Source organism: Argentina silus, assembly GCF_951799395.1.
Source record: "Argentina silus genome assembly, chromosome: 14".
NCBI classification, from domain to species: domain Eukaryota; kingdom Metazoa; phylum Chordata; class Actinopteri; order Argentiniformes; family Argentinidae; genus Argentina; species Argentina silus.
In genome coordinates, this window is record NC_139668.1 from 6,560,507 (window position 1) to 6,586,662 (window position 26,156).

General features: G+C 42.5%; 3 protein-coding genes across 3 annotated transcripts; 1 reads left to right on the plus strand and 2 right to left on the minus strand.

Annotated features, from left to right (window-relative positions):
- Positions 1-19: 19 nt before the first annotated feature.
- cUnh6orf62 (chromosome Un C6orf62 homolog) lies at positions 20-4,957 on the plus strand. Its single transcript, XM_083685121.1, has 5 exons — positions 20-1,580; positions 1,808-1,984; positions 2,282-2,407; positions 2,908-3,042; positions 3,456-4,957. Exons 1-5 carry the CDS (start codon positions 1,452-1,454, stop codon positions 3,579-3,581), a joined length of 693 nt encoding a protein of 230 aa, XP_083541247.1. The 5' UTR covers positions 20-1,451; the 3' UTR covers positions 3,582-4,957.
- Positions 4,958-6,677: 1,720 nt separating this feature from the next.
- Positions 6,678-13,277, minus strand: eif3eb (eukaryotic translation initiation factor 3, subunit E, b). The gene is made up of 13 exons (XM_083684414.1): positions 13,181-13,277; positions 12,558-12,675; positions 12,179-12,296; positions 11,923-11,965; positions 11,658-11,762; positions 11,113-11,238; positions 10,782-10,906; positions 10,391-10,517; positions 9,610-9,711; positions 8,830-8,939; positions 8,245-8,347; positions 7,310-7,444; positions 6,678-7,102 (listed from the first exon to the last, which is right to left on the minus strand). Exons 1-13 carry the CDS (start codon positions 13,268-13,270, stop codon positions 7,067-7,069), a joined length of 1,338 nt encoding a protein of 445 aa, XP_083540540.1. The 5' UTR covers positions 13,271-13,277; the 3' UTR covers positions 6,678-7,066.
- Positions 13,278-22,219: 8,942 nt separating this feature from the next.
- Positions 22,220-23,071, minus strand: LOC310815307 (transmembrane protein 74-like; the record flags this gene model as incomplete). Its single annotated transcript, XM_083685041.1, has 1 exon — positions 22,220-23,071. One exon carries the CDS (start codon positions 23,069-23,071, stop codon positions 22,220-22,222), a length of 852 nt encoding a protein of 283 aa, XP_083541167.1.
- Positions 23,072-26,156: the final 3,085 nt, after the last annotated feature.

Genomic DNA, 26,156 nt, shown 5'->3' on the forward strand with positions numbered 1-26,156 from the left:
CCATTTTGGGTTGCTGGTTCATCGACGGGCTCGACACGACAACTGCAGGCAGAGCACTTCCAAGAGACAGAACAAAAAAAAGACGTTTTCCAAAAAACATCGTTCAACATGGGTCCGCCAGAAGACAAACCACGCCGTGTGCCGTCTGAAAGAACGGAGGATTTCAGTTGGTTTGTCAATTTATCTTGACATGGCATGTAGGGTTGGTTGGTTGTGACGACGACTGAGGAAAAGAAGAAGCACGAAAAAAAAAAAAAAATAAGCGCAGATAATACCTCGGAACTTCAGCGCGTGAAAGAGAGCTATTGACCACCGTTTGTTGTTCTGTTATTGTTGGCGTTCGATTTCTAAGCGAGTGTGATCTCAACTGCGATGTCCGACATCATGTTTATAATAAAGGAAAATATCCTCTAAAATGCTGACGTGCAACAACAACAGTTAGCCAGTCAACCGTGCGAGTCTCCGGGACAAGCATACCCAAGCCATACTGTCTGAACTCGGCAGAAAATGTAAATCGAAGGATGACTGTCAGCTAGCTAGCTAACCGTACATAGGCCTCAATTACGCCAAGTAGCCAAAAGATAAGATGTAGCTAGCTAGTTGGTTCACTAACTAGTTAGTGTTTGAAGTGTATGCCTAGCCTAGCTAGCTAGCTCAAGTTAGCTAGCCAGCTAAAAATACGCGTCATCATGAGTATCGACAATGGCAGGAAAGGCCATGGGCCAGATGAATGGCAGTGAATCCCCGAGATGTCAAGCTACTCTGTAAACTTCAATGTTGTTACCCGGTGCCAACATCTCCAGGCATCTACATTTACTTGCCATGGTTGTCTGTACGCCCAATCACTCAGTAGCAAGTTCATAGCGAGGTCTCTACAGAGAAATAAACACAAACAATGTCAGTCATGGAAGAGGTTTTGAGAGGACACCAATAGAATTTTGTCTGCTTGCTAGTTTGTCTAGTCTTCTTTCACTAGCAAGGAAAATAGTGTCGGTATGGGTTTTGGTAATAGCAATCCTTTCTGTTGTTAATAACATTACTAAGAAAAAAAGTGCATCTAAAGTTAGTTTGCTCTTTCAGTTTTAACTCATTTGTGTCCCTATGCCAGTGACTCGTTGAATTTCAGTTCATTTGGCCTTTATTCGAATGTCATGCCTTTAGCAACATGACTTCTTGAGTAATTGATAGCAAATGTAGCCATATATTGACAAAGAGCCCCCCTCCTGCACATATCCCCTTCAAAAGAATCAAAATGACTTAGCTTGATTTTTGTTTTGTTTCCTCCTTCAGTTGGTAGTTATTGGGTACTTCAGAGAGCTAGTATAGAATCACTTGATTTCTTGTTTCTGTAAAGGGTAGCTAGCGACAACTCTCAAAAGTATATAGACAAAGCTTGAAAGTATAGTCAAAATATTCTGTAAAAGAGAAGACACTATCATCAAAATCTAACCATGGGGGACCCAACCTTGCGAAGAAACCAAACTAGGAATCGACTCCGTGCTCAGCTTCGGAAGAAAAGGGAATCTTTGGCTGACCAGTTCGACTTCAAGATCTACATAGCCTTTGTGTTCAAAGAGAAGGTACATTTGCATAATCTATCAACAAAGGTATTAAACGTTGGACAAACTAGGACAATTTAATTAAATAACATCATAACTCATGGTTTCAGCTCCTATTGAGTCATATGCCATGTGACAATAGAAAATCGCATTATTATGAATTATATATTTTTGTTGCTTTGGTGTGATTGTCTTGTTCACTAATTTAGTTTGCCTTGCCCCCTCTCCCCCCCCCCCCCCCCTTACAGAAAAAGAAGTCTGCACTTTTTGAGGTAGCTGAAGTGGTGCCAGTGATGACCAACAACTATGAAGAGAACATCCTTAAAGGTGTTCGGGATTCCAACTACTCCCTCGAGAGTTCTATAGAACTCCTGCAAAAAGATGTTGTGCAGCTGCACGCCCCACGATACCAGTCCATGCGCAGGGTAAGTCAAGAACCACACCCGCGTGAGTGAAACCACATGCAAAACAACGAGGTCGTTGAGAAACGTCCTCTTCACGTTTGAGTACATGTGTCTAAATGAATGCTATTACCTAGTTACTACAACATGTTATAGGCACCATTCACCGCCTTTGGCTAGACGATGAGTCTGTCTGTCTGTCTGTCTCAAGAGCAGTAAACTGACTTGCTGTTTAGTCATCATATGCTGTTTATTAGTCTTGCGTACAGGGAGTCAGGAGCTGTTTATTGATTGCAACGTGTCTCCTTTATGGCTTTGCAGGATGTCATAGGGTGCACACAGGAGATGGACTTCATCCTTTGGCCGCGCAACGATATAGAGAAGATTGTCTGCCTACTGTTCTCCAGATGGAAGGGAGCTGATGAGGAACCCTTCAGGCCTGTTCAGGTAAACACAGCTACCCTTGTTTTTTTTTTTTTTTTTTTTATTGGGATAGAGATAGTAGAGATTGACAGGAAGGATGGGTGAGAGAGAGGAGGGGTGGCATGCAGGATATGTCAATGGCCGGAATCGAACCAGGGACCATGTGATGATGTGGTATGCGCCTTAGTGTGCTACGCCACTGAACGCCCCCCCCCCCCCCCCCAAAAAAAAAAAAACCCAGCTACCCTTGTACTCAAATTCATTGTAGTATTTAGCTACAGATGCCCTTTACCCAAATATTCTCACATAAACATTTGTTGTATCAATTAGCAATTAGAGTATACTGTATCTGTCCATAGAAGTTGGCTGAAGCACATAGAAGTCTGGAGCCGAGTTCTGATGTCAGTGGCCGGGTTGGGAATTTGGGTTGCTTCTAATGTACGATGAACTGCCTTGCGTCACCACTGCCGTCTCTGAAGTGTGTGTTTCAATGGTAATCAGTTGACTGGTTTCCTCATCCGCAGGCCAAGTTTGAATTTCATCATGGAGACTACGAGAAGCAGTTCTTGCACGCTGCCGGTCGAAAGGACAAGGCTGGAATGGTTATGAACAACCCGACACAGTCTGTGTTCCTCTTCATGGATAAACAGCACTTACAGGTCAGTCAACACAGTCAAAGCTTCTGGGTTCTGGCTGTAGAAGCATTTAAGGGTGTTTTATCACCTGATCCTCTCAGCCATTGTCCGTCAATGTCTCTAAATGAACTCATACCCTTCTGAAGCAAACAGAGCTGTGAGACCTTCTTAGGAGGTGGTCTGAGTTCAGTTCAATTTAGGTCTGTGATGCAGTTTGCTTTTTTGGCCTCTGGCCTCTCCTGGCATGACCTTCTTGGCCGCTCCGGGCTTGCCGTACATGTGACGTGCTACTGGACGCTCACTCTGGCAAATAGTCAGCTTTCTGTTATGGATGGAATGGTTCATTTATAAAAAAGCCCTTTTCCCTGCACTGTTTTTCAACTATGTTTTGAATGTATTCTAATGTATTTGTCTCTCTCTCTCTCTCTCCCTGACAGACTCCTAAAACCAAGGCCACAGTTTTCAAGTTGTGCAGCCTCTGTCTGTACCTGCCCCAGGACCAGCTGACATGCTGGGGTGTGGGAGACATAGAGGACCACCTGCGCCCATACATGCCTGACTAAGGCCTCCCTCCACCGAGCCACAGAAGGGAAGATCTCTCCCCCTCTCCCTCCCTCTACCAAGCCACTGATCTCATCCACAACATTCTTCCACTGAATAGAATTGAACTTGTGCTTGGATCCTCTCCTCTTATTGTTTTTGTTAACCACTCGTTCTCTCCCCATCCTCCTGACCTGAAGCTAATTTAATCCATCTTTTTAGTTTTAGTTGTTGTTTTGTTTTTTTTCTCCAACTGAGCTTCCTACTCCGACCCTCCTCCTATACCAGGTTTGGATTGGTTTTCCTTTTTAATCCCCCATTCCCTTCCTAACCTCCATCCCTTCATTTGTTTGTTTATTTGAAACCTGCACGAACATTGATTTGAGTGGTTGGTTGTTCTCCTGGAGCTGCACTTTGTCAACGACACCAGTCACTGAAGGAACTCTTTATGTTGCAACAAAACAGGAACAAAAACCACACACAGGTCTTCATGGTGGTCCTCTGGTGGACTGTATTCTGTGTCCATGATGTCACAAAGGATTGTAAAAGCTTGTCTGTAATGTCAAATGGAGAGAGAGAGAAAGATACGTGGGGGGGGAGGTTCTAGAACAACTGTACAATCTTATAATGACAAAGGACAGGGGAGCTTTGGGTGTAAAACTCCTGTAAAAGCAAAGATAACAAGGTGAACAATAGTTGTCAAAAGTAAATCATTTGGTGTAGGTTATTTGCTTCTTTTGTTTTCCTTTTAAACTGCCTTAGTTTTTATTTGCTGGACATTTTTTATTTGGGGTGTCGTTGCTTTCCTCATGCCAGGCAGGCCTTTTGGTAAGATCTTGAGTATGAATGACTGATGGGATTGGGGGACAGTCTTGTGAAACGCACAGTTGCGGACACAGAAGTTGAGATATTGTTTGTTAGATGCTGAAGGTGTTTGTTACCATGTACGCCGTTCATGCACTATACACCGACGCTACTGAGATCTGATGTGTTTATGTTCTGTTTATTTTCCGGGTGTGGGTTGGTTTTTTCAGGGAGTTTGAATACTGAGGAACTAATGTTAAAAGCTAATGTAACCTAACAATGGGAAAAGTTGTTGAGAAAATTAATGGATCGCTAGATTTTTTATGTTCCTTAATTTGACACGACAAAATATCCTAAAGGAGAACTAATATTTGCAGTGCTTATCGATTTAAAATGGGTGTTTTGCAAGCTTGCTTTGCTGGGGAAAATAAGGCACAGATCAGTACATTTTGATTCTCCTCCTTGTTGATTCAACATGTTCAATTGAAAGGGTTAACGGCGGGCCATTTTTTCTGGGTTTATTTGTCATTTTGAAATGAATCTGTTAAATCAACATTGCTGAACATATCCCAATACAGTGCAAACTTTAAAAGCATTCTCCTGGTGTCCCTTTATTTGTTGTGTGTGCATGGAGTATTTACAGCTGAAATACAGGCACTGTATTACATCTTTGCATTATATATCCTAAATCCACTCCATAGATATGTTAATAAGAAGAATTGATTACAAAGTGCTTTTCATTATACTAGAATAATCTCAAAGTACATAAAATAAAATATAAATATTGTTAAAAAACTATAAGTGAAAACGAAAGCAGAACAAATATATACATTATAACAATATTATAAAAGTAAAGTTTAGGAGGAAGGGTAGGTCAGCCAATAAAGAAACAGACTTTAATCTGTATCTTAGTTTCCCAGACACAACCCAGACTAATCTCCACTTCCATTGGGGAATCTCTGTAGAGATAATTTAGTCCAGGATTTGGCTTCTGTTAAACCATAGCCCCATGGTGATTTATCTGGTGACACAACAGAGGAGACAATGAGTCTAGCTGCCAAGGTGTTTAGTGTGCCTTGTGCAATAACTTTCCCAATGAATTTGCATTTGCGAACTCCAGGGTCCTTGCTTCAGACAGGAGGACCCTTGGCAGTAATCAGCATGTCCTCGCCAGAACTTAGCACAGCATTCATGTTTGAGATTTTCCATGAAGAAAAGTTACTGTTTAATCTTTCAAACTGATTTACTGTTTGGTGTGCGATACAGTATGTACAAGGTACAGGACATAAAACCAAGGTTAAAGGGAGAGTAGTCAGACTGCATAGGTCTGTGGTCCTTTGTGGGTCAGTTGGTAGAGCATGGCGCTAACAACGCTAAGGTTACGGGTTTGATTCCTGTGACCATATATACAAAAAATGTAGCCACTCGCTATACTGTAAGTGCTAACTGGCATATATAGATCCCATCATTCAAACTCAACTGATTCCACCCAGTCCAGATGTTGTTTACATCTGGAAAACAGTGATATTCATGTCAACAGTCTCGGCGCCCCCGTTCGGTATCTTACATGAAGAGTTTGCAGTGATACGTACAAGAGTATAGACTAGGAGGTGTAGACGAGATTAAAATGTGAAATTGTCTGTTCTTTCATTTCAAAAACACTGATATTATAGTTGATTCTGTCTGATGGATCCAACAGCATCTTTCTGCAGGACATGCCAGCAGGATGATCTACTGCCAAGCTGGAAGCAGTGAAGTACTCTTCAACTGGACTCTCTTTTTGCATTCTACTAAATCTTCATTTCATCATCGTAAAATGACTTTGGTCGTCATGTGAGAACAAGCCATAGATACACAGGTTGAATCTCAAAAGTCTTTCCTTGATTCCTCACATCCTCTATCCTTACCTCCTTCTCAATGTTAATTGGAGGAGAAGGTCTGAGGTTCCTCCCCTTGGACATTCTCCTCTAATGCATTCTGAGAAGGAGGTGAGGAGAGAAGACATGAGGAATCAAGTAAAGACTTAAGATTTGGCCAGACTTTGGCCAACTATCCTCCACCTCTGCACCAAGTGTTCTATGGCAATACTATTTCAATTCACATACTAATAACATATAGGATAGATATATTCAGTCTCTTTGCTAAGAAGGCAGTGATCTCTGAATCTTTTGTGCCAAGTGCCAACATGGAACCCCTAAAAATTCCAATCTCAAACAGTATTCCAAACTGTTGTAATTAAGTCAATGTTGCCATCTAGTGGTGAGAGCAGGAACAGTAGACGACACAAATACAAAATTGATACACAAGACAGTGACTGTTGTATTGTAGTGGATATAATAACCTGATAATACCACTTTATTGTTGACAGACATGGAGGAGGGCACCAAACTAAATAGATGTAATAGTGCAGAACTTGTAAACTCGCACACATGTAATGTAGTGTCATCATGGCATTTCAGTTAGTTAGGAGTCGGCCCATTAACAAAATACAGCTCTCTCGCCCAACCTCAAAGAAACACCTCAACCAAAGTCCATATGTAACAGTCTGTCATCTCTTGTTGGTGAAAAGTTGCCGTTCTGAATGTGTAAATTGGCGATTATAAACAGGAAGTAAATAGAATATACATAATTGTTAATATAGTATACCATTAAATATAGCCTAAAAATAAGCGAGCTGTTATAATCCCCTCCATCCTTGACTCGTTTAGAAGCCAGTGTCTTGACCAGCCCAGTTCGGCGTCTGAAAAATAAACACAAATAGAAACAGCTTCTTAAAAACATGACATTGCCTCTAAGAACACACATAAGTCTACATAATAAATCATTGTACTCAATTGCCATACTCTAATACCCTAAAGGTACCCGACCCTAAAGGGAATAGAATAGGTTAAATTAACCAATAATACAAATTGGGTAATCAATCTTATTTAAAAAGGTGGTGTGGTACCTCGTTCCTGGTGCTGTGGGCCATCTTCTTCTCGATGTTCATGGCTAGCATCTGGCTGCGGAAGGACAGGCTCTTGGTCTTCTCAATCACCTGTTGGTACGGCGACACCGCGTTGTTGCCCATGACGACGTGACCCTGAGGTAAAGACACAACAGCAATAGCACTGCGGTCAGTGTGCTGTTTCATTACAAACCTGACACCTGGATAAAGAGCAACACATGTTGAATTCGATTCAATTGACATTTACGGCATTTAGCAGACGCCTTTATCCAAAGCGACTTACAATAAATACATTTGTTTGAGTAAGTGAATCATCTATCCATCAGTCATCATAAGAAAGTAATCAATGCTCACACCAGGGGCCATAGGCAGTCACAATGCTAGAAGAAGCATTTTTTTAATAATTTTTTTTTATTAACAAGAGAGAAACTTGTACAGGGAGGTAGTGGGGGTGAAGAGCACTTATATTTGATCCCCTTAGGGGCAATGAATGCTAACGCTAGATGAATGCTAACGCTCTGCATTGGATTACAATGAGTACTCGTGTAAAAAACTAAAATAGACTGGAAACAGAAGAGAATGAAGAGGCATGAGTCCATTTGCTGTTGACGTTTCCATTCTCTCTCTTTTTATTACAGGCAAAGGTGCTTGATTCCTACGGCACTTTAACTGAAACATACGTTCTCCCCCTGAAAGTAAAACTAACTCATATAAAAACTAAATAGGTATGGATATCCGAAATAAAAACAGGACCAAAAAAACACAACTAAACTGAAACTTAAACTGGAAATGAAATTGGAAAAATAGTACAGAATGGAAAAGACTATAAAACTACAATAACCTTGGACAAGGCTTTTACATTTATGGTGTGATTAAAATGGATAAATAATACTACATGTTCATGTGCTGACTCGATCATCTCACAGGGGGCTTACCAGTTTGGAGTCGATCTTGGCATCTAGTCTGGCGTTGCGGATGAGGTTGACAATCCACCTCTCTGCTTCCTCAGGAGTCATGTTGAGCTTGTCTGCCAGCATGCTGAGAGAAACAGAGAATGAGAGAGAGAGAGCGTGCGCGTGAGTGAGAGAGAGCATGAGAGAGAGCGAGAGAATGAGAGAGAGCAAGAGAGAGCGAGCGATTGAGAGAGAGAGAGAGCGAGAGAGAGAGAGCAAGAGAGAGAGAGAGAGCAAGAGAAAGAGAGAGAGCAAGAGAAAGAGAGAGATAGAGCGAGAGAGAGCGAGAGCGATTGAGAGAGAGAGCAAGAGAAAGAGAGAGATAGAGCGAGAGAGAGCGAGAGCGAGAGAGAGCAAGAGAGAGAGAGAGAGAGCAAGAGAGAGAGAGAGAGAGCAAGAGAGAGAGAGAGAGAGCAAGAGAAAGAGAGAGCGAGAGAGAGCGAGTGATTGAGAGAGAGAGAGAGAGATGTGTAGAGACACGGCAAGATGAGAAGCGCACATAAAAAAGCAAGCACTTCAAAACTCTGAAAGGCAGGAGAATAATCTACAATCTCTCAAACCCCCTACCAGATACTGATGCATTCATGAATACGACAGAAGGTCTCGAAGATGAAGAGGCGAGCGTTCTCGATGAAGTCCTCAAGACAGGCCACCAAGAAGAAATCATTGACCAGGACCTGCAAACAAACCACTGCAGCTCACTTACATTTGTTATATTATTGAATTTTTCCACTTACAATACACATCATACATAACTACCCCATTGCCCTGCCCTGCCCCCCCCCCCCCCCCCCCGCCCCCCCCACCCCAGTGGGTGAGCTACCCATTGCATTCACACACACACGCGGCTTAGAGTAAACCAAATGAGCTATCACTGGGTACTACTAGGACTTTAGGGGTTGCAATACAGTAATAGCAACATTAAGGATTAAGGAAGGGTTGAAAGCCTTTTTTTTTTTTTAAGGCATATCTGCAAAGTGGTCCCAACTCTCAAACTAGAAAATGGCAGTCAAAGGTTTCTTAAGTATAGCAAGCGAGCCCCAAATCTGACAGCTGTTACACTTTCGGAAAGCCAATCTAAATCAAAGTGTGAAAACCAGTAAGTCAGTGCAGACATGGATTTGCTTGAGATGAATGGCTGCTTAAGTTAAACGCTACACCCGGGGGGGGGGGGGATCAGAACAGGGGGGGGGATCAGAACAGCGCTGTGGCTATGGGTGCCAACCGTCACCGCTCCCACCCCACCGATGCATAATGTCATCGCATAGGAAGGTATTATTTACCATGGCAACTCATGGGACGGTACATCAACATATAAAAAAAACCACCTCTTGCAGAGGTTCTTACCGCTTCACACTCTCTCAGCTTCTTCTGGGCGCTGTCGAAGTCAAAGTTGACATAGAGGCACTCCACAAACTCTGTGATAGGGTCCTTGTACGTGTACGACTCCTGGGGTCGAAGTAAGAGAAAAGGCTATGTTATTTCGTTCATTTTTACATTTACATTTATGGCATTAAGCAGACGCCTTTATCCAAAGCGACTTACAACAATACATTTGTTTAAGTAAGTGAATAATCTATCCAACAGTCATCATAAGACAAAGTAATCAATGCTGACACCAGGGGCCATAGGCAGTCGTAATGCCAGTAGGCTATTGTTTTTAGTAGCAGGAGAGAACTTGTACAGGGGGGGTAGCGGTGGTGAAGAGGTCTCTAGGGTTGGGGTTAGGGTTAGTATAGGGGGGGTAGTGAGGGTGAAGCGGTCTTTAGGAGGGAACCCTGAAGCCCTCTTGCCTCATCTCATCTAGTCCTTTAAGTGGGTGATCATTTCCTTAACATCAATCATTGTGATGTAGAAATTATATAGGAAATCGGAATTGTATGGTACAGTGATGCTCAATCCCATTCCTGGAGAGCTGCAGTAGGTCCGGGTTTTTGTTCCAGCCTAGCGCCATCACACCTGATTGAACTCATCGACTAATCTTCAAAACCTTGATGAGCTGAATCAGGTGCGTCACTGCTGAGCTGGGACAAAAGCCCACAGCCCTGTGGCTCTCCAGAACCAGGACTGAGGATCACTGGGACAGAAGGATTGACCAGGATGTCCAGGAGTTGTGCCATCCCCTTACCTGTTGAATGACCTTCACCAAGTCCTTGAGGACTTGCCTGCGTTTGCGCACGTCTTTGTTGGTGATGACGGCGGTGGTGAGGTAGCGCAGCATGTGAGGGCACATCGTCTGGATGGCGTTCAGGTACCTGACAGAGAAACAGACGTATTGACATGGGTTGCCATCACAACGTCCTTTACGACACACACAATCTATCAAAGAAAGAGAAGAGAAGAGGAGAGAAGAGAACCCCCCCCCATCCCTTCCCCATTGACACAGCAAGGCTGTGGTGATGATAGGAATCAGAGGAACTAGTCGATATGTCTACAGGGAACATTTCAGTTAGCTTGTCTGTCACAGTGGCAGTGACAGTGGAGGTGTGATGGACCACTGCTGTGGCTTTGCCACTCACTGTGGCTGGTAGAGGAAGAGCTCGATGATGTTGTCTCTGCCTTTGGGGTGGTTGAAGAACACAAAGAGGGACCAGTGGATGAGCCACGTTCTCTGCTGGAGAGACTGCAATGGGGAGCTCACTGACTGGGGAGGAGAGAGGATATGGAGGGGGGGCAGTTTTTTTTTTTGTTTGGCAGCAATAAGCTTCCATATAGAACGGTTATGACTGTCGTCCATAATCCGTCGGTTACATGGTTATAATATAACTGTGCCAGTCCCACCAGGCACAACTCAACGAAAAGAATATAGAGTGTTCTGTAGACATTCCGTGATGAGGCGGGGGTTCTTACATTGTTATCAATGGTCTCTCTCAGTCGTGTGAGGTCTTCCATGGCCGCCTCCCAGTTCTGCATCAGGATCTCTGAGGCCAGCTTCCCCCACAGCGAGCTCAGGGCGTTCCTATCTGTGGAGGGGACCTGGGACAGACAATAGTAAACACATTAGGTCTCCATCAACAGGGAGCCATGCCAGTGTCGTTTTGCACGTTGATTATCTTTTGAAAACACAAGGGCTTCAGATGGCAAGCCAAATTCCTGGAAAAGTTGGTAGAGCATGGCGCTAACAACGCTTCGGTTGTGGGTTTGATTCCTGCTGGGACCATATGTACTGAAATGTATGCACTCACTGCAATGTAAGTCGCTTTGGATAAAAGCGTCAGCTAAATGGTATATATGTGTGTTACATTTAAAAGCATGTGATGTTGAATCCAAGCAATGGGTAGTGACAACTGACAGGCATGCTTTTATGTGGTGATTTTTGCAAGTAAGCAGTGTTGCATGGAGTTGTTTTTTTTAATTAATTTTTTTATAGTTTCATATATGTCTGTAGTTCTTACCAGCACGCGGAAGAAGTAGAGGTACTCTGCAGCCCCGGAGTAGTTTCCACACTCGTACTGAAACTTGGCGTACCTGTAGAGGGTATCCAGGTACTCCTGACGAAACTACAGGAAATGTCAAACTTTAATGACATTTTAAGCACATTTTAAGTCGTATTCAACACAAGACAATGGTTTGAAAAAGACCAAACTAAACAGTGACCATAAGCCAATCGACCTATAGACAACCAATACTTCTTGATATGAATATCGCAAGACGACTTACGCTGTGTTTCTCCGACAGATAGTCAAAAAGCATTCTCCCGTCTCTGAAAAGCATGACGCATGAAAAACAACGCACGATCAGGTGATGAGTCATCCAAATCCCATGCAAGTCCAACTAGCCTTTCCATATACATAACAAAGAAGTCCGAATATCAACTCAATTGAATGCCAGGGTCACAAAACAACAAGCAAGTGGACGCATTGCTGCTGAGAGCACTTGAGGGCATTCGGTCCCTGGCTCGACACGTGAGGCTCACCTAGTAGACTGCATCTGGCGAGTCGTCTCTGGGTCCTCAAACATCTTAACGATGGGCTCCGTCTCCCCCTGCAGCTGCTTGAGCTGAGCCACAACTGTAGTTCTCTTCTCTCTCAAAGCTGCAAGAGGATTTTAGTCGTCGTAATTACAGCGTGCGCTTTGCTTTTATCTTAAAACGTAGTCCTGGAGTAAATCACACTTTGAATGGATAACACCCATGCTTTGGTCAAAAACAATAGAGCCCTTTGAATGGAGTGAATGTATTTAGAAAAAACAAAATGTCAGGCAGGACTACATGCAGGCAAACAAAATGTTGTGTGTGTGTGTGTGTGTGTGGGGGGGGGGGGGGGGGGGGGGGGGGGGGGATGACATTCACTTACTATGTGGGATTTCCTTGTCAGGATACAGGTTTTTGTACACATCCATAGCGAAATCCACCATGTTGGTCTCACTGAGGAGATCCAGCTTTCCTTGAAGGAGTTCCTTCTCATTGTAGATCTGTGGCAGGTGGATGGGGGGAGGACGGTCAGTACCTTACCTACCTGGTAACTAACAGGCCTATTCCTAACGTGCCTTCTGTGTAGAGTAGTCCAGTAACGGGACGCTGACTGCTGCTATGAGAGAGACAGCTAACTGGAATTTCATTCATGAAATTAAGTGACGCCAGTCTGTGTGTTGGTGAAGATGCCTCTACATGATGTCTCTGTCTGACAAGTCTACAGGCTTTTGTCTCTGACATGTCAGATATACAAAATCCACCCAGATAGCTAGAATTGACCATGTGGGATTGGTCAAGCACAAGCAAACAGCACGCAAGAGTGCGACAGAGAGACCGAACCACCTTGTTTAAACTAGATGTCAGTCCAGGGAACAGCTAGCTAGCATAGCTAGTTAGCATAGCATACCAAAATCTCTAGGATGAAACTATATTTGGGCAGTACTTGATGTTGGTGGCATCTGCGAAGTTATCGCAAATGTTAAGAGCCTTTCAGAATATACTTACTTCCTTCACGGAGAGAAATTCCAACAAAGGAAAAACCAAATGCCGATCCAAGAAATGTGCGATTTTGGTCGTTAAGTCGTAGTCCGCCATGGTGGCAGCTAGCTGTCAAAAATAACTTTATCAACAACAGCACCACTGACAGGCCCGTGTGGTGAAAATTAGGTATTGACAATAAAAGCCACAGTCTGTAAGATTTTAGGCCGACTTTCAAGTGATGAAATACCCATGGGCGTAGGTTTCACTGGAGATCCATTAGACCCATCAGAATGAAACAAGAAAAAATCTCAGCAATCCAGGATGTCCTACTTTTTAGAGACCTTCAGAGGACATTCTCAGGACATAAGGTTTCCATCCTTAATAGTTAGGATTTAAAAACATAACTAATTGCTTCCCTCATCTATCAATTAATGTATTCTTTTGTGAGATAATACTCAATTACATTGAATATTCCAAATTACATTTTTAATTAAATACCACCTTATTGATATTTGGCTTACCTCTGGTCTAGTGCTATCTAATACCAATGGTAGTGTAATATACTGTATATAGAACTATCAATGTCATTTTCATCTCTCATGAAGGACAATTTTTGCATTGTTTTAGCTGTCCCTTAAATTACATACTAGGAGTGCCATGAGTCTTATTAAATTGCAAAATAAAAAATGTAGGAAATGCAAAAAAGATGAAATTCAAATCATGTTTTTTTTAAAAAGGAGTACTGCTACTATAATAGAATGCCATTCCTTGTATTGAACAGTATAACCTACAGTATGCCATCAAAATCAAGAGGTATTTGCATTTGAAAAGTCAGTGGCTTGAAAGAATACACTCTTACCACATCAGTAACCTACATATCCATAAGGTTTAAAATAATGTGGGAAAGCAAGGTGAAATTCAGATACAACACAACACGGCATTTTCTGTGTTCCAAAGCCAACTAAAATATCTCCCAAAAGGGTTGAATCAGAGAGTGAGCAAATAAAACCTCCCTGGAGTGAGTATACACAGCCTCTCATGGTCCAATGAGCTCTTGGTAATTTGGCCCACAACCATCCAGATTAGTGACTCATCAAAGAAGAGACATTTACATAAATGTGAGGCATACTTAATTGAGGGGTTCAATCAGAACTACCTTGATGATATTGTTGACCTTTCTTTCTTAGCATGACTCATCAAAGAAGATACATTTATCTGAGGCATACTTAATTGAGAAATGCAATCAGAAGAACTACCTTAATGATATTCTGATTTCTGGATCACTTTTATTTAATGTGTAGGCCAATCACAATGTCTATACATTGATTAAACATTTTAATGTTTCCTATTGAAAAATCATGACAAATATTTTCTTTCTTTTTTTTAAGGAGATACTCAATTCTGCTACTCAATAACACAAATGCACAGACAGAGAAATTAAAATGCAGTGCAGAATAGTATTGTAACATTCGAAAATGCCAAAGTGTATCACTGTTATTCATTTGATAACGTTTTTTTATATATATTTGGATGTGCATTGCTCCAGGGCGGGATGGGAACAAAGATAGAGTAGAGTTTGTTATTGTCTCAAAATAACTCTGCACAATTCAGCTGATTATTCCAATATACTTGACAGATATCATGTCGGATCGAAACAAATTCTTACACTATGTGCAGGAGAGAAAGAATTTGTGTGGGCGTAGTATGGTACAGTTTGTTTTTTTCAATTACTCTGCCAGAGGAAAGACGCACATGAGAGGGAAGAAGAGAGGGATGAGATCATATGTATTACAAGGGAGGGAAAGACATGACTGAATAAGGTCTGTGGAGTTCCTCATCCTCATTAGTTTTGTCTGTTTCCATTGCAGTTACAGGAAACAATACCTAACCTGGTTTCTTAAACAGGCATATTTTCACCAGACTGTCTGTTCATATGGTCTTAGAGCTAGGTGACAGGTGGCACCATTCCCCCAAAGCTGTGGGAAGGGAGTGTAAACTAGAGCACCATTTTCTTTTTAACTTCTGTCTGCAGCTCCTCCTCCAAACTGTTACAAAAAAAAAAAGCTACCTAGAAAGGGTTCTTTGGCTATCCCTGAGGGAGAACCCTTTTGTGTTCCACATAGAACCCTTTCCACAGAAGGTTCTAAATGGAACTCAAATGGATTCTACATGGAACCTATAAAGGTTCTTTAAAGGGTTCTCCCACAGGGGCAGCCGTAGAACCCTTTTAGAACCCTTTTTTCTCAGAGTGTGGCTCTTATGAAAAATACAACAGCAATTATTCAGGCACCACACTTCATAACTCAGCACCCCCATTTCTGCCTTATCCTAACATTAACACCAATCATAGTAATGGTGATAGATAGTAAATGAAGTCTTCCAGATCCAGGTGAATACTTACTGTGCTACTGTATTCCAGCAAAACTAGCCCCATACCTTCTAGCCTATCTAGAAGATACTTACTTATTCACTTACATAGATCTACTTACGTTTACTTAGGCCTGTTACTCCTCAGGGAGCATATACTAATGTAGGAAAACATTCAACCACTGTATATACAGTGCCTTTGGAAAGTATTCAGACCCCTTCACCTTTTCCACATTTTGTTGTGTTATAGACTCAATTTAAAATGGATTAAATTAAAAGAATTTGCCATCAATCCACACACAATACCCCAGAATGACAAAGCGAAAACAGGTTTTTAGATACCTAAGTATTCAGACCCTTTGCAATGACACTAGCTAAATAGCTAAAATGCAAAAATGTCATCAACAAATCACTTAATAAGTTGAATTGAGTCCATCTTAATGCAAGGATAATAGTTCATGTAATTTTGGAATTACTATCTTTGTTTTTATAGGGTCTCTGATTTGCATAGGAATCAATTACACACTGTGTGGATCAGGTTGTCATTACAAACTGAGCAAATAGAGAGGAACAAAACTGCTCAGGAATGCGACCCTGAGACCTGGGGAGACGTACAAAAATCTACAAAGTTGAATGGTGGAGAGGAAAAAGCACAGTCAATGGGACAACATCATCTCAGTCACTCTACAAAATTGGTGTATAACCAAGTGGCCAAAAAGAATCCCTTAATGGAAAATAATCTATCTCATATCCATAATTGTGTTTGCAACAATGAATTCAAGTGATACAGCAAAGAAAGTGGCTGGAAATGTGTTTATTTGTTTTTTACTACAAAGCATTAAGTCTGCTGCAAATCCAGCCACGCAATGCATTTTCCGCACCATCTCTCGTGTGAAGAATAGTGGTAGCTGCATTAAGTTATGGGTATGTTTGTCACCGGCAGGGACTGGGGAGTTTGTCAGGATCAAGAGGAAATTATGAAATTTGCTGAGTTGGCAATGACCTCCTAATCTACACAGTGTGTAGTTGATTCCTATGCAAATCAGAGACCTTATAAAAACAAAGATAGTCATTCCAAAGTTACATGAACTATTCTCCTTGCATTAAGATGGACTCAATTCAACTTATTGAGTGATTTGTTGATGACATTTTTGCATTTTAGCTCATTTTAAAAGTGTCATAGCAAAGGGTCTGAATACGTATGTACATGAGGTATTTCTGTATTTCAATTTTAGTAAATTTACAGAAATTTCAGAAAACGTGTTTTCGCTTTGTCATTCTGGGGTATTATGTGTGGATTGATGGCAAATTCTTTTAATTTAATCCATTTTAAATTGAGTCTATAACACAACAAAATGTGGAAAAAGTGAAGGGGTCTGAATACTTTCCGAAGGCACTGTAACTTATGTACCACCCCTCAGATGGAGCTAAAGAGCTATAGACTAACCAGCGCAGACTAATACCAATCAATGTTCATGAAAGAAAACTAAGTGCTTGATACATAGAGCTCACTTGATCGATTTGTTCCAAATAAAGGGTGTGACAGCTTGTAAGCCCTCCATGACTCTTCGGTGACTGACTTATAGTGTTTCTGTGACTAAAATATGCTCTGTAATGCCACATTGAGCTGGCAGGGGATGGAGCCCTACCCTCCTGGGGATTCAGCTCCGGTCTGCTGGACAACCTAAATGGAATCAATATTCAGTGGAAACTTTTTATGTCCCTGCCTAGGTATCGGCATGACTGTGGAAACCTCGCATGGGGGAATAGATTGCAGCATAAATCAAGGGCAAGGTAAGCAAAGCTGTCCCACTATAAGATTAATTATACCCCCTCTTCACTGCTAAATGATGCATTTCCCAGAATTATGGAGTATGGGGCTATATGATTCCTCTATGAGATAAATGCTTGCACATGCTCTCTGCTCAGGCCTGAGTCCCACCTCGATTGCTCGGCATTTTCTGAGTGTATACGAGAATGAGTAATCGGCACCGTGACAGATTAAAGTAGGTCTTGAGATTTAAAGCGAGAAACGGGAATGGCCTGGCATCAGGTTGACGTACTATATATTCAAGACATTACACATAAAAATGTTTCCCTTTTGATAATAAGCAGTGTAGCCTACCATCTAAAGGTAATGCAGGTTGAATCAATTATTCAAGTAATTTTGTGCTGGAGGAGCTCTAGTAATTACATTTGCTCCCAAGCAGGAGGATGCCAGCAGAGAGAAGAGGGTTCTCTCTCTCTCTCTCTCTCTCTCTCTCTCTCTCTCTCTCTCTCTCTCTCTCTCTCTCTCTCTCTCTCTCTCTGGGGTTATACTGTATGAGAGAGAGAGAGAGAGAGTGTGTTGCACAGCTTGCTCACTGCTCAGCAGCACCTGCAGTATTATCTCTTTGTGTACGGTTCAAAGCCACTTCATTCCATGAAACATATACTGAAAGCATGAAAGCCCTGTTGACTGACTCAACACACACACACACACACACACACACACACACACACACACACACACACACACACACACAGACAGACACAGACACTGCATGTTTACCATCACAGATAAATCACATCTTTAACTCCCTTACAAGCAAACCCTTACTGAGACTCACTGTGTTTCCTCCTTAGCAACAGGCTGACTCTGTTTCTATGGTTATGGTGGCCTCTCTGTACTTCACTCAAGACAGCGATGGCACAAAGGGACAAGAATATGTGGGTGACGTTACCTCAACAACAGATGACACAGCTATGAGCTAATCACCACAGAGCGACAATGACACCAAACAGCCAAACGTGACTCTGGAGAGAACAAAGGCTGTTTACAACTTCAGAGGGTTGATTGTGAACTCGTTTGTGAAGATGTCAGTCAATATCAGTCACTGAAGATAATTCAAACGGAACAACTCTGACACACTGTATAATCACGAAGGATAAACGACACAGAATGAGAAATGTGGAAAGCAGTTTCATGTGGATGTTTTTTAATCCCTTTACTTTGATTGAATATGGTGTGGCTGGTCATTATAGCAGGTGTCTTCTTTCCCTGCTCTCCTTTTTCAGCTAAAGATCTCCATTGTCACTTCTTCCTTGGTCTTCAGAGCTATAGCTGAGTCTTCCTGCCGTTGCTATGCAACAAACTCTGAGTAACGAGAATCATTATCGAATAAGCTATTAACTAAAGGCTATGAATCCTAAAAAGGTATTTAAACCTGCAGCCATGACCTTAAGCAAAAAACACATCAAACTATTCAAAACAATCCTCCTCACACTTTCCTGCTAACATGAGAATACAGAGTCAGATATATCAACCCTGTCACCTGTGAAGCTCATCAATCAAAGGCGAGAGATACAGAATCACACTGATTGCGGTTGTGACAGCTGATGATTATTGGGTGCCACGCCCAGTGTGATATATTACCACTGCATGTATCTCCACTTCCTGGTCTCTAGGGTCCACAGCCTGCCACACCCAGGCTCTTGACCCCATGTGACCCCCACAGCAATCCAATTCCATTTCCTGCTGCCAGCTGCCCTGACTGATTACTCTGAGTGACTCCATTCATGCAGGGGGGGCTGGAGTGTGTGTGTGTGTGTGTGTGTGTGTGTGTGTGTGTGTGTGTATATATATGTGTGTGTGTGTGTGTGTGTGTGTGTGTGTGTGTGTGTGTGTGTGTGTGTGTGTGTGTGTGTGGGTGTGGGTGTGTAAAGGGAGGCTGGGACCTAGAGAGTCCCTTAAGCAAAACACAGTCACCAATTAAACTGCCGTAGTACCCAGCCCCCACTCAAGAGATGACTAATTCTGCTTAAGCCTTCTCAGCTTTGCTTCAGCCCCCACCCCCACCCCTCTGACAAACAATAGTCAACACTCAATATATCTTTACTCTCTCTCTCACACACACACACACACACACACACACACACACAGACACACACACACACACACACACACACTAAGATCACCTTTCCTCCTGTTGTTTCATTATTCCTGAATACTCTGAGTACACTAAATGGAGTCCACCTAACGTTTAGTTAGTATACAGTCTGACAAACGCACGCATTCAATTAGAGCTGCAAGGTAACACAATAGCGCATCCTGCCTGGTTAGTACTTGCATGTCTGGTGAAATTGCAACCCCCGGGTACAGGATAAGGTGATCCTGCAGACTGTAAGCACTTCCATTTACAGAAGCTGCACTGCACAGCATTCTCCACCCCATAAGCAGGGGGATACAATTGTTCGTTCACAGCACCTTGACCGTGAAAACGGGCATCCTCGGATTCTATGTCAAAATCATAGTGAAAAAAAAACAACATGTTTTGAAGAGGAGAGAGTTGTGCATGACTTATGATCTGGAGAGCGGATTCGGTTCGTTTCCAATGGGCAATTAAGTAACAGCAATTCCCAGAGGAGTGCTATTCCCCAGTGTGTGTGTGTGTGTGTGTGTGTGTGTGTGTGTGTGTGTGTGTGTGTGTGCGCGTGCGTGTGCGTGTGTTGAACATCTGCTGTACTGTCAATACCCTAGTGTATTGGGCATTTACTGAGTCACTCACAAATCAAACCAAAACCCTATTATTCCTGTTCTTCTCCTCCAACAATACAGTGCATTCGGGAAACTATTCAGACCCCTTAACTTTTTCCACATTTTGTTATGTTACAGCCTTATTTTAAAATGGATTAAATTAATTTTTTTCCCTCATTAATCTACACACAATACCCCATTATGACAAAGCCCAAACCGGTTTTTAGAAATGTTTGCTAATTTATTAAAAATAAAAAACTGAAATATCTCATTTACATAAGTATTTCGACCCTTTGCTATGACACTTGAAATTGAGCTCAGGTGCATCTTGTTTCCATTGATCATCCTTGAGATGTTTCTACGGCTTGATTGGAGTCCACCTGTGGTAAATTCAATTGATTGGACATGATTTGGAATGGCACACAGCTGTCTATATAAGGTCCCACAGTTGACAGTGCATGTCAGAGCAAAAACCAGGCCATGAGGTCGAAGGAATTGTTAGGTTTGTGTTGAGGCACAGATCTGGGGAAGGGTACAAAAACATTTCTGCAGTATTGAAGGTCCCCAAGAACACAGTAGCCTCCATCATTCTTAAATGGAAGAAGTTTGGAACCACCAAGACTCTTCCTAGAGCTGGCCGCCCAGCCAAACTGAGCAATGGGGGAGAAGGGCCATCGTCAGGGAGGTGATCAAGAACCCAATGGTCACTCTGACAGAGCTCCAGAGTTCCTCTATGGAGATGGGAGAACCTTCCAGAAGGACAACCTTCTCTGCAGCACTCCACCAATCAGGCCTTTATGGTAGAGTGGCCACTCCTCAGTAAAAAGCACATGACAGCCCGGTTGGAGTTTGCCAAAAGGCACCTAAAGGACTCTCAGACCATGAGAAACAAGATTCTCTGGTCTGATGAAACCAAGATTGAACTCTTTGGCCTGAATGCCAAGCGTCACGTCGGGAGGAAACCAGGCACCGCTCATCACCTGGCCAACACCATCCCTACGGTGAAGCATGGTGGTGGCAGCATCATGCTGTGGGGATGTTTTTCAGCGGCAGGGACTGGGAGACTAGTCAGGATCGAGGGAAAGATGAATTGAACAGAGAGATCCTTGATGAAAACCTGCTCAGGACCTCAGACTGGGGCGAAGGTTCACCTTCCAACAGGACCACGACCCTAAGCACACAGCCAAGACAATGCAGGAGTGGCTTCAGGACAAATCTCTGAATGTCCTTGAGTGGCCCAGCCAGAGCCCGGACTTGAACCCGATCGAACATCTCTGGAGAGACCTGAAAATAGCTGTGCAACGACTCTCCCCATCCAACCTGACAGAGCATGAGAGGATCTGCAGAGAAGAATGGGAGAAACTCCCAAAATACAGGTGTGCCAAACTTGTAGTGTCATACCCAAGAAAACTTGAGGCTGTAATCGCTGCCAAAGGTGCTTCAACAAAGTACTGAGTAAAGGGTCTGGATACTTGTGTAAATGTGATATTTCAGTTTTTTATTTTTAATAAATTAGCAAAAGTTTCTAAAAATCTGTTTTGGCTTTGTCATTATGGGGTATTTTGTGTAAATTGATGAGGGAAAAAATGAATTTAATCCATTTCAGAATAAAGCTGTAACATAACAAAATGTGGAAAAAGTGGAGGGGTCTGAATACTTTCCGAATGCACTGTATGTGCATTTTGTATACTCATATGCCTAATAATAAACAAACAAGAATGCAACAACTGCATGTATTTTACAGTATTACAGATGTAGATCATACAGTTGTTGTTGTTGTTGTCAGTTTGAGGTCTATGCTGATCATGCAATTGTCTTTTAAATCTGACCAAACATGATATCACAATGTCTTCAACATTTACACTTTTAGACACAACATACACTGAACAATTTGCTTTGTCAAAATGGCAAATGTCATGCAAATAAGTTGCTACATTACGAGTAGACTAAGGATAAGTTCAGTCAGTCAGTATTTCAAATAAGCCATCCATCTTGGACATGACATGTTTAACACAGTTTTCAAATGGAATGTTCCAAATATAACAATTTAAGCTCCATAGGCCTACATTAAATTCACAAATCAAGAAGCAGCATTTGCCTATAAGGACACCGTTGGTAGAGGTTGTACAGAAGGTTCCCACTGGAAAAAGTGTTTTGTTTTTTTACAATTATACAGAATCTTAACTGAGAACTTCAAAATCTTCATCATCAATACACAGATGGGAAGGGAGTCGAGTTGGACTTGAGCCCCCTCTTAAATTGATGGAGCCGTACAATTTCGCCGACTGCTTGGAATAGGCGAATGCCTTTCTTCTAAACATCTCCCCTTTCCACATGGAGACCATAAGCAGGGTGGAGAGCACCACACCACCCAGGGTGAGCAGACATAGTCCCGCTATAACGCAACGATCCAGGTGACCCGCCACCCGGGCGTTCTCCCTCTCCAGTCTCTCCATCTCCCGAGCGGACACACTGTCCCGCTCCACTTTGACATCCCGAGGGACCGTATAGGAGATGGCAACTAACAAAATGCCAGTCACCAGACAAGTCACAGCGCTAATAAAACCGTAATCCACTGATTTCCCTGAGGCTTCGGATGTGAGCTCGTCATCGGACAACAAGGAAAGTTCCGGGACACCCTCGTGTGGTTCGCTGGAGGAGCTGCGACTTAAGCTTCCATTGTTGCTTCCCGTTGACTGCTGCGGACTGGTCTCATGTAAATTGACATTCCCATCATTGCAAGTGAAAGATGTTTCTAATTCGTCCTCGCAAAATACAGTTATCTCACTGTCTAGTCCCCACTGCGTGACTGCGCCAAACTGCCCGTTTTGCGAGGCTGCTGTCCATGGTGCTGAATCCCCGCGTGTAGACTCCCAACTCTCCGAATCGCAACGGTGCTCGTTGGAAAGTGACTTTTCGCCGAAATAACTGATGTTATTGGTGATTTGATAGTTTGAAGCCCAGGGGATGCTATTTGTGTGATCTGGTTGACCGCCCTCATGGTCATAGTAAAGGAGTTCAAGATCAGCCATTTGAACATTTGCGGCGTTTCCCTTTCAGTCCCACTTTAATCTCACTCGTCCCCTCTGTAATAGGTCACATTCAGCTGACCGCACTTAAAAACAATAGGAACACAAATTAATTCATTTGATCTTATTTAATTTTAGTTTAAATCACAGTTATCAGACATCATACAAAGTTACATTTTACAATAACTTGATAGTCTACTAATGTGTTTTGTTTTACCATTAAAATGTATCTTGCCTGGAGCATAGGTATCCAATTACAAAAGGTAGAAATCCGCAGAATCCACGGAACATCTCTAAAACGGATTTAAGTGCCGTGCCAGCACTATATCTTATACTTTATGATAAGATATTTTTAACATCGACCAGTAGGGCTATTGACAATCGAATATAAAAACTGCATAGTAAGACTTTTTTCTAATGCCATAAGCTAATAGTAGTCTGAATTAATAGTTATATCTAGTACACTGTTCTATCTTATAGGAGATAAGCTTTTTCAAAACACTTCACCCGTGTAATAAGGTATATGACAATGTATGTAGTTTACTTCGCTCGGCAGTCTGTAACAACACACACTTCCTCATTCACATTAGACAATCAAATAAAATATGGTCGCCTACTCGAATGGTCGCCTTCATTTTTATCAATCGCCATGCAAGAAATGTGGCTTTATTTAGGCTACTTACATTTTCCCTGAATCTGCCCGCTCGCATCCCCGTCTCCTCCTGTTCGGGTAACTGGAGGGAAAGGTTCGGCAGACCCCTCCCACGCACAGGGCTCAGGCAGGCCGCCTCTCGCGGAGACTGAATTAAGTTCTGTATTCCTCAGCACATTCACAACAATTAGACGAACAAAACAGAGAAGCTTAGACGATATGAGGAGAGACACCTCACAGCATTGTGGGAAGCGAAGTACGTTTATCCTTTGTTATGATAGGTGACAACATGATGTGACATTTTCTGTCAAAGGATTTACGATACCATAAATCCTTTGATCATATTCTTATGACATGTCAGTATGTTTTCATCAACAAAGCATAATAAACCTGGAGAATTTGATGAAAACAATACCTTATTGTTAAATGTATGTATATATATATATATATATATATATATATATATATATATATATATATATATATATATATATATATATATATATATATATATATATATATATATATATTAACTGGCTACATAGGATCAAGCGTAGTAAAGAACAGGCCATGGGTTTTCTTTTTACAAATTTACCCCAGAACTTCAGCAGACCATGCCTTATCTGCTTCCCATTCAGGAGCCCTTGAAGAATTCCTCCCAGTAGCTCTGAACAGTGAGCTCTGCATAACTCAGAGCACTGGAGCATGTCTGTAGGTAGCCAAAGGTCATAATTACAAAACGCTTCAGTGGTCCCCCCCCATCCCCACTGCTCAAGTTCAAGTTTAACGTTTAGTAATTCCATGTGCCCAATGCTCTGGGATAATGCAGTTTGTAGCACACAGTACGCTCTGCTGCTAACCGAACATATGGTGGTCAAGACCTTGGAGTTGAGAAGGGAAAAGGAGGAAGAAAGAGAGCAGCGGCAAAATGCTAGAGGCTGTTTTTAACATGTCTGACATTGGGGGATGTGGACGGAAGGGGTCGGATGTCTGCTTCCTGATTTGATGGAGGACTCGCGTAAAGCAACAGATGACATACTGTACATCATGAAGCAGGACACACTGCTGGATAGTATACACTGACTTGGATTTATAGTCAAGAACCGCTAGCTTTCTTTAAAAGCTCTGAATGTATGCTGGATCATGAAACCCTCTTACAAGGAATCATTTATTTTGTATTGTGTGAGAGTGGACAGAATGGGTGCAAGGACAAGGGAACCAGAATCGGTTTTGAAGTGGGTGGATAGGGGGGAGGGGAGGGGGGGGGTGTATCTGATATAATTAGATATATGACTTCCATACGTTCTATGGAAGGTGAGATTAAAAGTGGAGAGTCCAACTTTAGTGCCAATCTGGGCAGAATAGTTCTGTCACACTGAAACCCCGGCTGTTTTCAGATGGCCTGCCTGTTGCGCCCCCTGTCATGTACAAGACACATCGCTATCTTGCCAAGTAGAATCAAGCGTTAGCACAAGCACACTCCGCTCAGGAACCCGAGGGGGACTTTGGCATCAGTCCAGAGTCAAGGATGGCACACAGCATGTTCTACTTGCCCAAATTCAGCCGAAGGGGCAGAAGGAGAAAAGAACACTGAGTCTGTACTACGAGACCACCAAACTATAGCCGAGCAGAGTAGCATCTTCAGTACGTTTTGTTCTGCATGTTTGAGTGGAATACAGTCACAGAGGTCAATGTAAAAAAAAAAAAAAAAAAAAAAAAGCTTGAGTTATCGACAATATTTGTTTAGAATATAATAGAGTAAAAATAGGAATACAACTTTATTGTCCACATGAAGTGAAATTGCCTTTGGCTTTACACGGCATACAAAACACAGAGGACACGCAGTCTCCTTCTGTATGATCTGAAGTGATTAATAAATCCCCCCGGTGATGCTCCCACCCAGCAGGCGTTGTGCTGTATTTACGCTAGTCTGAGATGTGTGGCTTTTAGTGCTGATGGATCTGCTCTGAAACAGGAGCAGGGCTAAGCTAAGAATAGCTTTAGGGAACCCAGCAGCTACTGTACCGCCGCCGCGAAGGCACGACAAGGTTAGGGCAGGACACTGGGCTTGTGCTACATGGCTAAGCATTGAGGACAGGCACTACTGAGTCAGACGGCCTTTTATCGTAGTTGGAGGATGTCTTTGACCGGACTCAGCATTACACACATCCTCAGTCTTGATTCGGGATTCTAGAATGTCACTGCTGAACATTCACCACCCCCACCCCACCCCACCCCACCCCGGCTTTAAGAGGAGCGGGGGCATGGAACGCAGACTGACGTTTGGAAGAGGGTTTTGAATTTAGCTTTGCTGTTTTGGATGGTTCTTAACAGGATTAATATGGAGGTAATTTTGGAGCGTATAGTGAGGGAAATCGAATTTTGTCACAGGTTTGTCACACCGACCTAACCTAGTAGTCAGGTGGTGTAGAGGCT